The 13771-nt window shown below is 36.1% G+C and overlaps 1 protein-coding gene across 7 annotated transcripts in view; it reads left to right on the plus strand.

Annotated features, from left to right (window-relative positions):
* Nucleotides 1–13771, plus strand: part of tead3b (TEA domain family member 3 b) — a 51820-nt gene that overhangs the window by 35340 nt on the left and 2709 nt on the right. For 3 of the 7 annotated variants that reach the window (XM_056270458.1, XM_056270457.1, XM_056270459.1), the window contains 9 exons: nt 1684–1695; nt 4382–4510; nt 4596–4639; nt 4726–4782; nt 7456–7517; nt 7633–7769; nt 8766–8939; nt 11308–11451; nt 11532–11684. In XM_056270458.1, the coding sequence (XP_056126433.1) occupies nt 1684–1695; nt 4382–4510; nt 4596–4639; nt 4726–4782; nt 7456–7517; nt 7633–7769; nt 8766–8939; nt 11308–11451; nt 11532–11684 (912 nt within the window). The remainder of the gene's footprint in view (nt 1–1683; nt 1696–4381; nt 4511–4595; nt 4640–4725; nt 4783–7455; nt 7518–7632; nt 7770–8765; nt 8940–11307; nt 11452–11531; nt 11685–13771) is intronic. The other 4 variants (XM_056270462.1, XM_056270460.1, XM_056270463.1 and 1 more) reach the window with 3 other exon arrangements.

A 13771-nucleotide genomic window follows, 5' to 3' on the forward strand; every position in this document is an offset into this window, starting at 1 on the left:
GTATGCGCTTTCCTGCGGGTGGGGCGGGGCTTAATGGCATTTGCCTTTGCACAAACCAATGAGAGATCGCTATAAGTTCCAGGAATCTGTTGGATGAATAAAATCCAGAGGGACGAGTGTTTGCATCAGTATTTGGTGAAAAAACTAAGATAGAAGTGCTACGGAAGCTCAAACCTGTGTCAAGTAGCAATAGTGCTTTGCGTTTGGCGCTGCTGCATGTCATATAGAGGCTGAAAGTGCATGATTGGCTGAGATCTTTGCCTGTTGGCTTTCCTGAGGCTCACTGTTTTCTCAACCTTCCTTTCCTTGCATCCAGACTCCATATGTCTATCACCAATACACAGTTTTCACCTGTAAAATCTAGGCCTGTCATGATGAAACTACTTTTTGTGGATATATATTGATAATATAACAGCATAATAATGCAAGTAGGCCTACACAGTTTCAAATGACAAACAAACTTTTAATTCTTAAGAATATTTAGATACTAGAATGAACTACTTCCGCGTTCTACTTATAACGTTTCTGGTAACAGCGTTCAGTGCACCTACATAAATGAGAACGCAGATTATTACTACATTTTATGGCTGTCAATTCATTAAAACAATGTATTATGTTCTCTGCTTTAACATGAGTTATCTTGAACCTGCTGAAATGTTCCTATAAATATTTTCTTTCCAACTGTGTATTCTGAATAAAAAAACAAATGTATTTCCCCACTAACCTGCAGCAGTCCAGTGCTCATCTTCTCAATAACAGTGTGTTCCTCCTACTGATCATATTTCATATCTCATATCTGTTGAGTTTACATTTTTAAATGTCTATATATCGTGCGACAAGTCGATATGTTGATAATCGTGACAGGCCTAGTAAAATCTGTCTGAGATTAGACTACAAAGTACTGCGTATTAGCGCTCGACCGAAATAATTTTTTAATAATTAGCAGGCTGACCGAGACTAAAACTTGTTGAAATTAAATGAAATCTTATTCAAATTAACTGGCCTGGCATATAAATGAATAGGTCTGTTAATGCTAAAAAAAATAATGTTTTACAGAACTTACTATTTTTAAATTGTGTATAAATTTGGAAAAACAAAGTTTTAATAAAACCCAGACAAAATTGCTGTTGTTGTTTTTAGAGTTTTTTTTTTTTTTTGTGAAATTGCAAAAACATAATTTCACAAATATAATGAATTCTAAACATTAACATGTATAATATGCATTAATAGCCATGCAGTATTTTTGACAACTTCTTTTTCATGTTTTATCCTGGTTGCATTTTAGATGGTAGTGTTTAGCGCCACCTGCCAGTGTATACATGAACTACAAGTCAGCAGTAAAATTCTTTTCAGAAATGCACAGTATTTTTTATTATGAGTGCTTATTAGATTGTTTTTGTTCAGGTAGATTATGAAAACATTGAACAAATGGACTTGCAGTATGTGGTACGTTTTTGTGCAAGCTGTTCATAGGCGCATATTTTCTTTAAAAAAAAAAAATCACACTTACAAACCATTTTAAGTGCTAGAAAATAGTCTCCGAATATCTAGAATAGAATTGACTTTGACTAGTGTTTTGTAGTTAGCGTACATCCACCGATTTTATTTTCTGTCAGAAACAATAGGTTTAGTGAAATTGCTCTCAAAATATTGTACTAATGGTCTTTCTTTCTTTTGATTCAGGCCATGAACTTGGTAAGTGTGGATTTGAATTGTGCGAATTATTGTTGACTTGATTTTTGCTTCGCTTTGCTTGGCTGTCCTGCACCGGTTCAGCTTACATCCAGCACCGCCATTATAAAGTCCTCTTCTCTGGCCCTGCGGTGTGCATAGATTGCTCATAATTCTTGTGTAAATAATGTGCCTGGCCTTTTTGCTCTCTGAAGTTTCCATGTCGTCCCTCCATTTTATGATATACTGCAGGCTTTATAAATTCAAGAAACCTAATTGTGAGCCACCACTTATTGTGGTCATGCTTCCGAGTCTTTTTATTATCCACGGTCATTTATTGTGATGCAAAGTGACATGCTTCACGCTCAGCCTTTGGAAAACTGGAATTTCATGCCAAACGTATAGTTAAATTCTGCTTTCATTTGTGAGGCTTGTTTTTGATCGGGAATAATTGAATATCCTTGATGAAGGAGCTTGGCCAGGATGTATTAGGTGAATGACTGTGAGCTTAAAGACAAAACTTGAAAGTGGTTTCAAAAACATGTTTGTTTGACATATCCCTGGCTGTTGCTGTTGCTTTGTTGGCTGTGCTATAATTGATATCTGTCAGATTATCTGTATTGCTTTTGCTTTTTTCTTCTCATTAAAATTGAAAACCAGAGATGCTAGTTACACATGATATTGAGAGGCTGCATGTTCAATATCCAATTACAATAACTGATTATCGAAATAGCCACATCATTATAGTGTTGGCAGGGCAGCACTGAATTGATGTTCTTTAAACATTATGCTTAGGGTTTGTTCTAAACCACTACCTGAACTATTAAGCTTTTGGGCTTAATTCAACCTGAACAGCTTAACGATAGTTTCAGCCTTAGATATGCTGTATAATTTTAATTTCTATCCACCTTATTCCTACGCCCCATGATGCTTTGCGCGAATTATGGGTGTAACTTCCGTTAAACTGTAAACAATCAGTGAAAGGCTCGCTCTATGAACGCAATACGTTAAGTGTCACAGTGAGATGACATTAATCGACTCACCCTTTAACCATCGAACATTAAAATGAAATTTAAAAGTTTAAAAGAATCAATAAGGTACTTTCAACAGACCAAAAATAGCCCCAAAAGCACGAGTCTTTAGTTAAATATTACTGTAGTAGGCAAATATATTGTATAACAAGCCTTAATCAAAAATGTTCATTAACTTCAGCATTACGTGACACTATATCAAAGTGATTTCCGTCATTTTGACTGATTATAAATTGCATTTACCTGTGAAAACAAACCTGGAAAGAAACGTGAGGATTTGAGGAGAATAACGAGATTCTTCGTGCATTCCAGTGAATTATTATCGTAAATTAAATTCGGGAGAACAGACCACAAATGTGCCGTATATGTTGTCCTTTTTCATACTTTTACAGCGGATTGCAAAGGAAAAAATAAAAATCATCATGAGTAAAAGAAAGCAGCGACTGAAAGAGCTCTTGCCATAGATATTCTTGTTATAACATGTCACGTTAAAATGCCAAGTATAACGTTATTCTCATGATGTCTGAAAATAAATCATGAAGGAAAATTGACAGCTCATCCAGTCAAACTGACGGATCAGCTTTATTTGTAGGGCAACCTTATGATTTGAAATGATTCGTTTCAGCCTTTTTGAATGGAAGTTCCCCAAACCGGAAGTGCCACCCATAATTCAAAACGCAGTAAGGTCGTCAGGAATAAGGTGGATAGACTTTATAGACCTACTTTTTGTAGGACTTACATTGTTAGAATGTTCAGCGTTCTAAAAATGTTACCAACAGCAATGACATCATCATATTTGCATACTGACTTGTGATTGGTCTTCTTTCTGATATCTGTTTGCATACTGTATTGAGAATTTGTTTTTTTTTTCTATTTCTTGCATCCATTTAACCATCTTAATCCGCCTTTATGCTGCAGAGATGCATGGATACGTGTTGATTTTCGTGTACAGCTGAAAGAAAACAAGACATGTGATAGGGCTGTCAAAATGACTTAAAAACTAAATTCGAATTTTATACTTAAATATTACTAATGTTCAAATTATATTCAATCTTAAAAGGCATAATCTCAGATAGGGGAAAAGCTTTTGGCCACAAGAGAGCGCAATGAGCAAAATATTGTTTATTCAAAGCAATGAAATGAAAGTATGACTGTCTGTACAAAAAAGTGCATACTGTTTAAAATAACGTTTGCAAATATAATTCTGTAAATTGCATAAACAATTATAAACTAAACATCTTGTATTTATTCTTAGTTTAATACAAAGATACGAAGCGCCGATGACACAGAGTGCTTTTTTGAGATGCAGTGGAATGGGAAAAACCCACAATGTTTTTTACAAGTTGAACTTTTAAAGCAGCGTCGTTGCACCGTTTTTGCATTCGAATGTGAATTTAAATTTTAAATTCGACAAATATTTTAAATTTTAATTTGACATCCCTAACATGTGAAGCCTTAAAACATCAACTTATCCGAAACTTTAACACATTTCCTTTGCTGTCTTGCTGGAAATGCGAATCATTTGGTGCTCTCTGATTTTTCTATTATTTCCCCTTTTTCTAATGCTTTTTTCTAGCTTTGTCATAAATCAGCAGGCTGCTTTGCATTAAAATTAACCGTCATTTTTGCCATGAATTTCTCCTGGATTATTCTGCTCACCTGGGTCTTCGTCTCCTCAGGATCAAGCGTCCAAAGACAAGGCTCTCCAGAACATGGCGGCACTCTCCTCCGCTCAGATCGTGTCTCCGAGTCTGATCAAGACCTCTCTTCCTCCTCTTCCACAGTCCCCTTACCCTCCGTCTGCACGAGTACGCTTCAGATGCTTACTTCCAGATAAAACTATTTCAACAAATCATGAAGTCATTTGATTGTTTTCGTTGTTTTGTTTTCCAGTTCTGGCCGACCCCCATCCCGGGTCAACCTGGACCCTCTCAGGAGTGAGTAACTCATGAACTCATACACTGTGTTTCTCGGTGTGTTTGTGTATCTGGCATATTTAATGGATCACGTTTTTATGTATCAGGCTGGTTCTTAAGCACAACCCAGGAAGAAGTCCTGGGCTTGGCCGCACCAGCTACGCGTAAGTTCCCTCACAGAGCTTGAACTGATATTTAGCTAGCACTGCCTCACTGCTAGAGATGCGAATCGTAAAGGATTTAACGATTATAATTCAGATTCAAGTTACACTTAACCAACTTAAGTCCCGACTGTTTCAAGAAGTCAAAATAGTGACTCATGAGTTTGAGACAGTGTTATTTTTTTTTATTTTTTTTTATAAATATATTGATTAACTTTTTAACAACATATATTACACACACACCAGGAACAAAAATACAAAATGCAGTATAGACGCATATTGATGTCTTTCGCATCATTACAACTTAGCATATCTCAATTTGTACAGGACTCACATCCTCAAGACTAATGAAAAAAAAAAAAAAAAACGAAAAAAAAAACATACAAACTATTAAGGCCTCCTAATACAAATACATCCTATAATCTCACATATCTTCAATTGGAGACAGTGTTATTTTTGTATTATTTGGATACTATTGTAGAATTTATCATTTATTTTGAATTAGCTTTTATTTTTAGTAATTGTATGTGCTTTTGTAATGTTTTATTAATTTTTGTGTTTTATAAATATTTGTATTTAGCTTTCATTTTAAGCTTTTTATTTAGATGTTACTACTTCAACTTATTTATTTCATATAAGGCAAGATTCGTAAGATTTTTGTCTAATATTCTTTTATTTCAGCGTTCAAATTCTATTACTGAAAACTATTTTTAATAGCTTTGGTCTTAGTTACCAAACTAGTTTTGGTTTTATTTACCAAAAACAACATGGGCTTGACACTCTTTCATTAAAATGATCAGACAACACTCGTCGCACTATGTTTTTCTGCGTGCAACTAAGCTGTCGGTTTATTGTCTTCGTACAAGATCAATATACTCTTGGAAGAAATATTAGGGAACTTCATGTGCTTGGAAAAACTATAGAAATTAATAAAATCATATTATAATGGAAGCATAATGTAAATGATTCAGTAACACTTTACAATAAGGTTTCGTTAGTAATGTACAGTATTAACTAACATTACCTAACCATTAGCAATACATTTGTTACTGTATTTGTTGATCTTTGTTAATGTCAGTTAATAAAAATACAGTCGTTCATTGTTTGTTCATGTTTACAGTGCATTAACTAATGGCAAATACAACCTTTGAGTTTAATAATGTATGTTCAAATTAACATTAACAAAGATTAATAAATGCTGTAGAAGTGCAGTTCATTATTAGTTCATCATAAACTAATGTAGTTAACTAATAAAACCTTATTGTAAAGTTTACCAATGATTCTAGTTGTGCTTAGCTCTAAAAATATTTAATTGGCTAGAAATTTAAAAAAACTTTAAGTACAATGTTATTGAACGATCAACTGAGAAAGTAATGGAAATTCATTGGTTAAGTGTGTGGAAACTCCCATACTAAAGATTTTCCTAATCGACTGTTAGTTGTTCAATCAAGCCATTAGTCGGGAAGAAAAATACATATATATAGGTTAATGTTAATGCAAGCGGCTTACGTTAGGTGACCATTTACAAGTTTTAAACGATAGATCATGTTTAAGTTCGCATATCACCTTTTTGTGGTCATTCTTTACCATTTCGAAATGTTCCCACACTTTGAATTTTCCTGTCCGACATACTGTGTTATCACAGGGACCAGCCGTGTTATTTTATGATGGCTACTCTTTCTCATCACATTCGGATTCAATTTCAAGCTCACAACTGATACAACTTGGTTTGATTTTACTGTAGATTCAGAAGTGATGTATTAAAATTCCCTTTGCTTCCCAAATTTTGATTCCCAGCCTTATTCATTGGCAACATACTGTGGTCTCAAGCCTCTGTTGAGATCTCTTGAGCATGTGTGTTATCAGACGTGAGCTAGCGCACATGACTTTTGTCATGTTGCACTCGCTCACTGAAGTAGGTGAACTTACGCTTAGCTGATACGGCCGAAACAAACAGTTGTGGGATAAGTGAATTTTTGAAGGTGTGAAATATACCACCTTGTATACCAACCAAAAGCATTTCAGTGCATAAGAAAGGGTTCCCACAGTCATGGACAACAAGAAGATATCAGGGAATTTGTGTTTTGTAGGAGTTGAAAAGTTATGGAAATTAATTAGTAAGTGATAATATACAGTCAGCTAGTCATGATCACAAAATAACCCCCAGGCAGGGTGATCAGGACCCTTGAGGATTTTGGTGATAATGCCTGGCTTTTTGTTCACTATCCTATGTATTAAACTGCTATATACCGAATTAATAAATGTATGGGCAAGAAATATTTGATTTTAGTTTCAGAGATATTTTTTGATAATATAAGTCATGACCATTTCTATAATTAATACACATTTTCTAGTTATGCTCTGCTGTAAATTATTTATTCAGCTAGATATTGCTCTTGTCTATAAAACTTGTTTGTAAGCCATAGTGATGTTCGTTTTAGTGATTTGTGAGTGAATCACTCTTTTGAGTCAGTTCTTTCCAATTGATTCATTTGAACTGATGAACAAATCAGTCTAGATGATTGATTAACAAATCAGTCTGAATCAAAAGTAGTCAGAAATTATTGGAAATGGTCAAAAAGTGTGGGGACCCTAATAAGAGAATGTTTAACCCAAGTACATAACTTTTAATAATAACTTGAATTTGATTCTAACAAATCCTGAACACTTTTTCAGCATCAAGCCATTTGCACAAACTCCTTATCCAAACCTATCAGGACCTGTTCAACCCTTATCATGTAAGTGTACTAGTACACTAGTAGCCCATTTCGAGCACAGCTCACGCCTGCCACCATTTCTTCTCGGTTTATGCCTGTGGTTGAGTCTAACTGGCGCCCCCTTGTGTTTGTCCAGCATACGAGCCTCTGGCCCCTCCTCCCCCGCCGGTGGCCACCGCAGTGCCCGTGTGGCAGGATCGCACCATCGCCTCCTCAAAACTGCGTCTTCTGGAGTACTCCGCGTTCATGGAGGTCCCGCAGGACCAGGACTCTGTGAGTAGAGAGGAGCTCTCCACACAAATGTGCTTATCTACAGAGGAGAGGCTAAAAAAGTAGTAAAAATGCTTTTGGTTTGCATTCCTCTCATAATTTCATTTCAAAAGTATATTATCAGTATAACAGTTTTGAGTAAAAAGCTGGATTAACATGAATTTCATAATATATGGATTGCCTTTAGCTTTGGAGGTGACATTATGTATAATGTTATTGATTTGTAGACATTTTAATTCATTCATTCGTTTTTATACATTTAAATTTTATTTTGAATAAAGTCTTACTTTTAGACAGTAATTAAAATCATCCTTTTTTAAAGGTTTTATTTTTAGGTTTTATTAAAATTTGCATAAAGGTACAGCTATTGCTACCATGATGCATAAATACTTTACAATTTAAATGTACTTATTTGGCATCAGAATGCATAATGGCACAATGCATAAATAGATTTTTTTTTTTGCATAAAGAAATGTTAGTAACACTTTACATTAACAGCATTTATTAACCTTTGTTATTTATTTTATTTATTTTTACATTTATGTTAGTTCACAGTGCATTAACTAATGTTAATAGATACAATCTTTGATCCTAAAAATGTATTAGTAAATTCTGAGATTAACATTAGCTAAGATTAATAAATGATGCAGAAGTATTGTTCATTGTTAGTTCATGTTAAGTAATGTAATTAACTAATGTTAAAACATGAAACCTTATTGTAAATTGTTACCAAAATATTTTTATAATAATTTTTGGGGTGAAATATGACCTGGAGATATTCCTAATGATTTGAAGACATTTTATTTAATTCAGTTGTTATTACATATTAAATTTTTATTTTGCATCCTTCATTAAAAATTAAAAGACAGATAAAGCAGATGGGGGTGTATAGTTTCACACTTTTATTAAAACTAATAGCGAAATTGCATACATAAATACAGACTACTCTTAAATGAAATGAACTTTTATAACAATATATTTTTGCATGTCTATTTACAGTACAGCAAACACCTGTTTGTTCACATTGGCCAGACCAACCCTTCCTACAGCGACCCTCTGCTGGAGGCGGTGGACATCCGACAGATCTACGACAAGTTCCCTGAGAAGAAGGGAGGACTCAAGGAGTTGTACGAGAAGGGCCCTCAAAACGCGTTCTTCCTCGTCAAATTTTGGGTGCGTCACATCAGCTACGTCTCATTTAGGCCCCATCCACACTACTGCGTTTTAGTTTAGAAACGGATAATTAAAACGAATACGATCTCCGTCCACAGGGCCGGCGATTGCTAGGGCGACAAATGTGTTGGGGGCGCGGGCGCCCTCTAGTGTCGCCCTTGGCCTATTTCCCACAGAATTAGAATGACAAGGGAAACAAAAACATGTTTATTAAACATCCTAAGGCGCCCCTCAGCCATACGTTTAATTACTTGTCAACCTGATTATTAGATTGAATGGATGATTATTGTCGATCATTTCCTAAAGGGGGGGCGGGGGTTAGTTGCGTTACGTTACGTTCTATGGTTACGTTAGGCAAGTGCTCAGCTGCTGGCGCTTTGATCGAAAATGAAGCGGTTTAAACCCTCTGGTGCAGAGGGACGAAAACGGAGAAAGCAACAAGATAAAAAGAAAGCCCAGTATAGAAGTAAGTCTTCTCATCTCAACCATTAAGGTGTCAAACGTTCTGGCCATCGGGACTACCGGGAGATTCCCGCGGGGCCGACGTGCTTTTTGGGCCGATACATAGCCTACTTTTATTTTTTTATTTTTCTATTTTTGTTTTAACGGCCCATAAAACTCGTTGGCCTACATCGGTGGCCCATTCGTTTTGTTTTGTTTTGCTTAATTGGCGGCGCTGGGTTACTTCCAAATATATAACTTTCTTTCAAGTATAGAAATTTGTACAATACTCATGAAAGTTTCCTTTATTTTTCAGTGCATTTGTTTTACAATATATACCTATGGTTATTACTGTCATGGGATTAATATTATATCTATTATTATGTAATATATGTAATAGTGTAATGTAGACAGACACTGTAATTAAAAGAGGTTTGAATTTTTATTTGTTCAATTTGCACACTGAATATGGGTTGGAGCTTTTAGTTTTGAACTCTCAAAGTGCACCAGATTGCTGAATTTAACATTAAAATGCACAAAATTTTCGCGCAAAACTCAATGTTGCCTAGGGCAACCAAAGGGTTAGAGCCGGCCCTGTCCGTCCACATTAAAACGACTGAAAACGCGGATCACGTGAGCATTCACCAACACTGGGCATGCGCGTGCCGGTGTAAACACAACTTCATTGATAAAATTATCCCACCATGCTCTGGGTTAACCCCAAACCGACGCTCCATGTACGGTCAACGCCGCCGCTGCACACAGGAATTGTCACAGATCGCTCGAATGATAGCTTGACTCCGGCGCATGTAAGCAGTTATAGCGTTGTAAAATGCAGAATTTACTTGTACAACAGCGGCTAGCAAAGATATACGCCATGACTGATGACACCCAATCATAGAGCCGAGCGTGAGCCTCTACTGCGTCATCGTTTCTAAAGTCCTCCGGTTTGACCCGTCTACACTAAAACGCCCTCCGGAGATTCAAAACGAAAAACGGATCGGCAGCGTTTCTAAACTTCTCCGTTTTGGGTCTCCGTTTTTGCCGTTTTAGTGTGGACGGGAGGTGCAAACGTAGCAAAAGGTCTCCGTTTTTAAATGAAAACGCAGTAGTGTGGACGGGGCCTCAGAGCTGCACGATTCTGGATAAAAAAAATTTCTAGATCACTATTCTCCCACAATTCTGAATAGACAACTAAACAAAATAACATGATTTACTAGAGGTTCTGACAAAATGTTAATCACTGCAGTCCATTTAAAAATTATTATTTTCAATTGTTTAGTGAATGATTCAATGACTCGCTCATAAAGACTTCACTTGTTCCATTACTGGATCGATCAGCGTTTTTGAACGAACGTTTTGAATGAAATGCATTTTTTCACAGTCACTTATCGCCACCTACTGGTGTAACGATGTACATATACAATCTTTATTTGAAGCATCAAGTTATTTTCAAAAGGTGATTTACTCTATTTTGTTCGCTACCGTAGACATCAGTGTTTATATCCGAACTATAAACTTTTATCCCATTAACACAGAAATAATGATACTGTGTGGTTGAAAAGACTGATTGTGAAGCTTTCACACCTATACATGCCAACGCAGATTTGAATGTTCGTCGTGATCGTACTTGTCAAAGGTTTAACAGACATAGCCGAATCATTGTCATTTAGCCATGAGATCTCGTGGGTGTTTGAATCGAGAACTCAATCTTTGAAGGATAAATCGTGCAGCTCTAATCTCATTTATGTGAATATGCACGTAACCTTCACAGAAAATGACTCTGGTGGTAGCATGATATTTTGACACATACCTACCTTGATTTGTTTTTGTGTTATTGCTGTACACATGAACGATTCCTCAAAGCTTGAATCTAGGTGGTTGTAGCATGGCATGCGCTACAGTACTGAGTGTGTTTTTTTCTCAGGCGGATCTGAATAACAGTGGCGTCCAGGATGGGCCGGGCTCCTTCTACGGAGTCAGCAGTCAGTACAGCAGCTCAGAGAACATGACCATCACCGTCTCAACCAAAGTCTGCTCCTTCGGGAAGCAAGTGGTGGAAAAAGTGGAGGTGAGTGTGATTGCCAACACCATTAAAATGACTGAAGAGTGCCAGTGCTTCTCTTTTAAAAAGCCCATTTGGATTTACAGACAGAGTTCGCTCGTGTTGAGGGAGGGAAGTGTTTGTATCGCATCCATCGTTCTCCCATGTGCGAATATATGATCAACTTCATCCACAAGCTCAAGCACCTGCCTGAGAAATACATGATGAACAGCGTATTAGAAAACTTCACCATCTTACAGGTAAAAGGCCCAAGAATATTTCATAGTTGATTTTGAAAGATTGTTAACAATCAAGCTTTCATGTTTATATTCATCTGTATTGTTTTATAGCGTTCATTTCCACCTAAAGAAATGAAAAGTACTTTTCATAACATTTCAAATGAGGCATTAACTGAGAATTTAATATATAGCTTGTCAGATATACATAAAATAAAATAATAAATATATATATAGTAAAATTTGCAAAACTAACATTTATTTAATTATTTTAATATACCTGCTGTCTGTCATTTGTCTCTTTAATAAGAATCAATTTATATTTAATTCATACAGTGAAGAGTATGCAGTGTTTTGTTTTTATTAGGGCTGTCAAGCGATTACATTTTTTAAATCTAATTAATTACACGATGTGCCGATTAATCAATGTAATTAATCGCACATTAAATTTGGCTGAGAAATGACTCCCAAAAGATACTTTAAAGTCATTTATTGTGTTAAATGAGAAAAGCATCAAATAGACATTACAAAAAGTATTATATATATTTTATTTGATTCAACATTTTATTACACATTAACTTTTAGGCTTCAACGGCCATGATAGTGAGTAAATTGTTTTTTTTTTTTATTAATATGGAAATATGAAATACTTTTTTAAATTAAATGATACTCTAATTAAGAAACTAAAACTACTACGGTGACGGTAAATGTCAAAATAAAAAAAGTCATTTATTCATTCATTCATTCGATTTGTTCAAACGGCGGATTGATTCAGGAATGAAGTAAATGGCTCTCTTTCTGAATGGGCCATTGGATCATTAGTTCACCCGATTGATTCCCTCAAAACACAGATTCATTTAGAGACGAAACACCGCTGTGTGTTGCTCGGAGACACAATCGTTCTGCTCTGGCTTTATAGGTAATATTTTCATTGGCAAAACTGAGCAATAGCTGACATTATTGTGTCTAAATACAACACAATATTGAATTTTATTTATTGAACTGTTGTATAAAATCTAGTGCTGGGCAACGATTAAAAAATTAAATCGCGATTAATCGCATGATTGTCTTGCGATTAATCGCGATTAATCGCATTGTTACGCGCAAAGTTGAATAATGAATTCTAAAGTAGTGTATTGCGCACTTTTGATTTAAATGTACTGCTACAAAATTGCAATAACATGTGGTTTGCAAAAACTTTAAACAAATAAGGTGCTTTTATACCAGCAGTATTCCCTTTACACAGTATCAATAAAATATTTCTTGTAAATCTCATAAACATTAATGTAATCAAATCAAATATTTAAACAAAGCTATTTGCCACTGCCAGGGCATTACCTTTTATCTAGCTTGTTAAAACGAGTCCACTTTTCTTGTTTTGTTTTTTTTCTGAACAGTTATCTTGTATCAGGGAGCAGCAGAAACAGTCTATGTAGTCAAAGGGTCATGATCACTACTACAGATATAAGTCGACCAACGTTACTTCTCTGATAGCAGCTTAGGTTTGGTCATGGCATGCCATGGTTTCCCACGTAAGATTACATTAAACAGAGGTAAAGCTAAAGCCCAATTTATACTTCTGCGTCGAACTCACGCCGTAGCTGTGTAGCGCGCGTACCCTGACGTGCATCTCTCCAAAAATGTAACGTCAATTCTACGCGTACCGCAAGCGCTGTGATTGCTAGAACCGCTCCCTAGGTTTCACACTTATGGAAATGTGTAATTGCGCGTCAACGCGGACAACGACGCAGATATATAAATGAAAACCAACGCGTAGTCTATAGCGTAGAGGTTTCGGCGTAGGTCCGACGCAGAAGTATAAATCAGCCTAGAGTGAGGTGAAGTGGTCGAGCACAGGTGCAGCGACAAGCGGGTGCGTTCCTGTGAAACTGTTGCGGTCATGCTCGCCTCACGCACGCGCCCGCGCGTTGCCGAAGTTGAATTATCTAACTTTTTGTACACGACGCGCAGCACAAATCATTGGAAGAGAGACTGATCCTCGGCTCGCTGTTTGTGAGTTTCCAGAATCTAAATAGTTATCAGGACATCAACAGGAGGGAATTCGCATGGCAGAGCATCCCCGCTAAACTAAACGCAGGCCTATCAGGTAA

Source organism: Rhinichthys klamathensis, unplaced genomic scaffold (assembly GCF_029890125.1).
Source record: "Rhinichthys klamathensis goyatoka isolate OS25496 unplaced genomic scaffold, OSU_Roscu_1.1 h1tg000303l_1, whole genome shotgun sequence".
Classification (NCBI taxonomy): domain Eukaryota; kingdom Metazoa; phylum Chordata; class Actinopteri; order Cypriniformes; family Leuciscidae; genus Rhinichthys; species Rhinichthys klamathensis.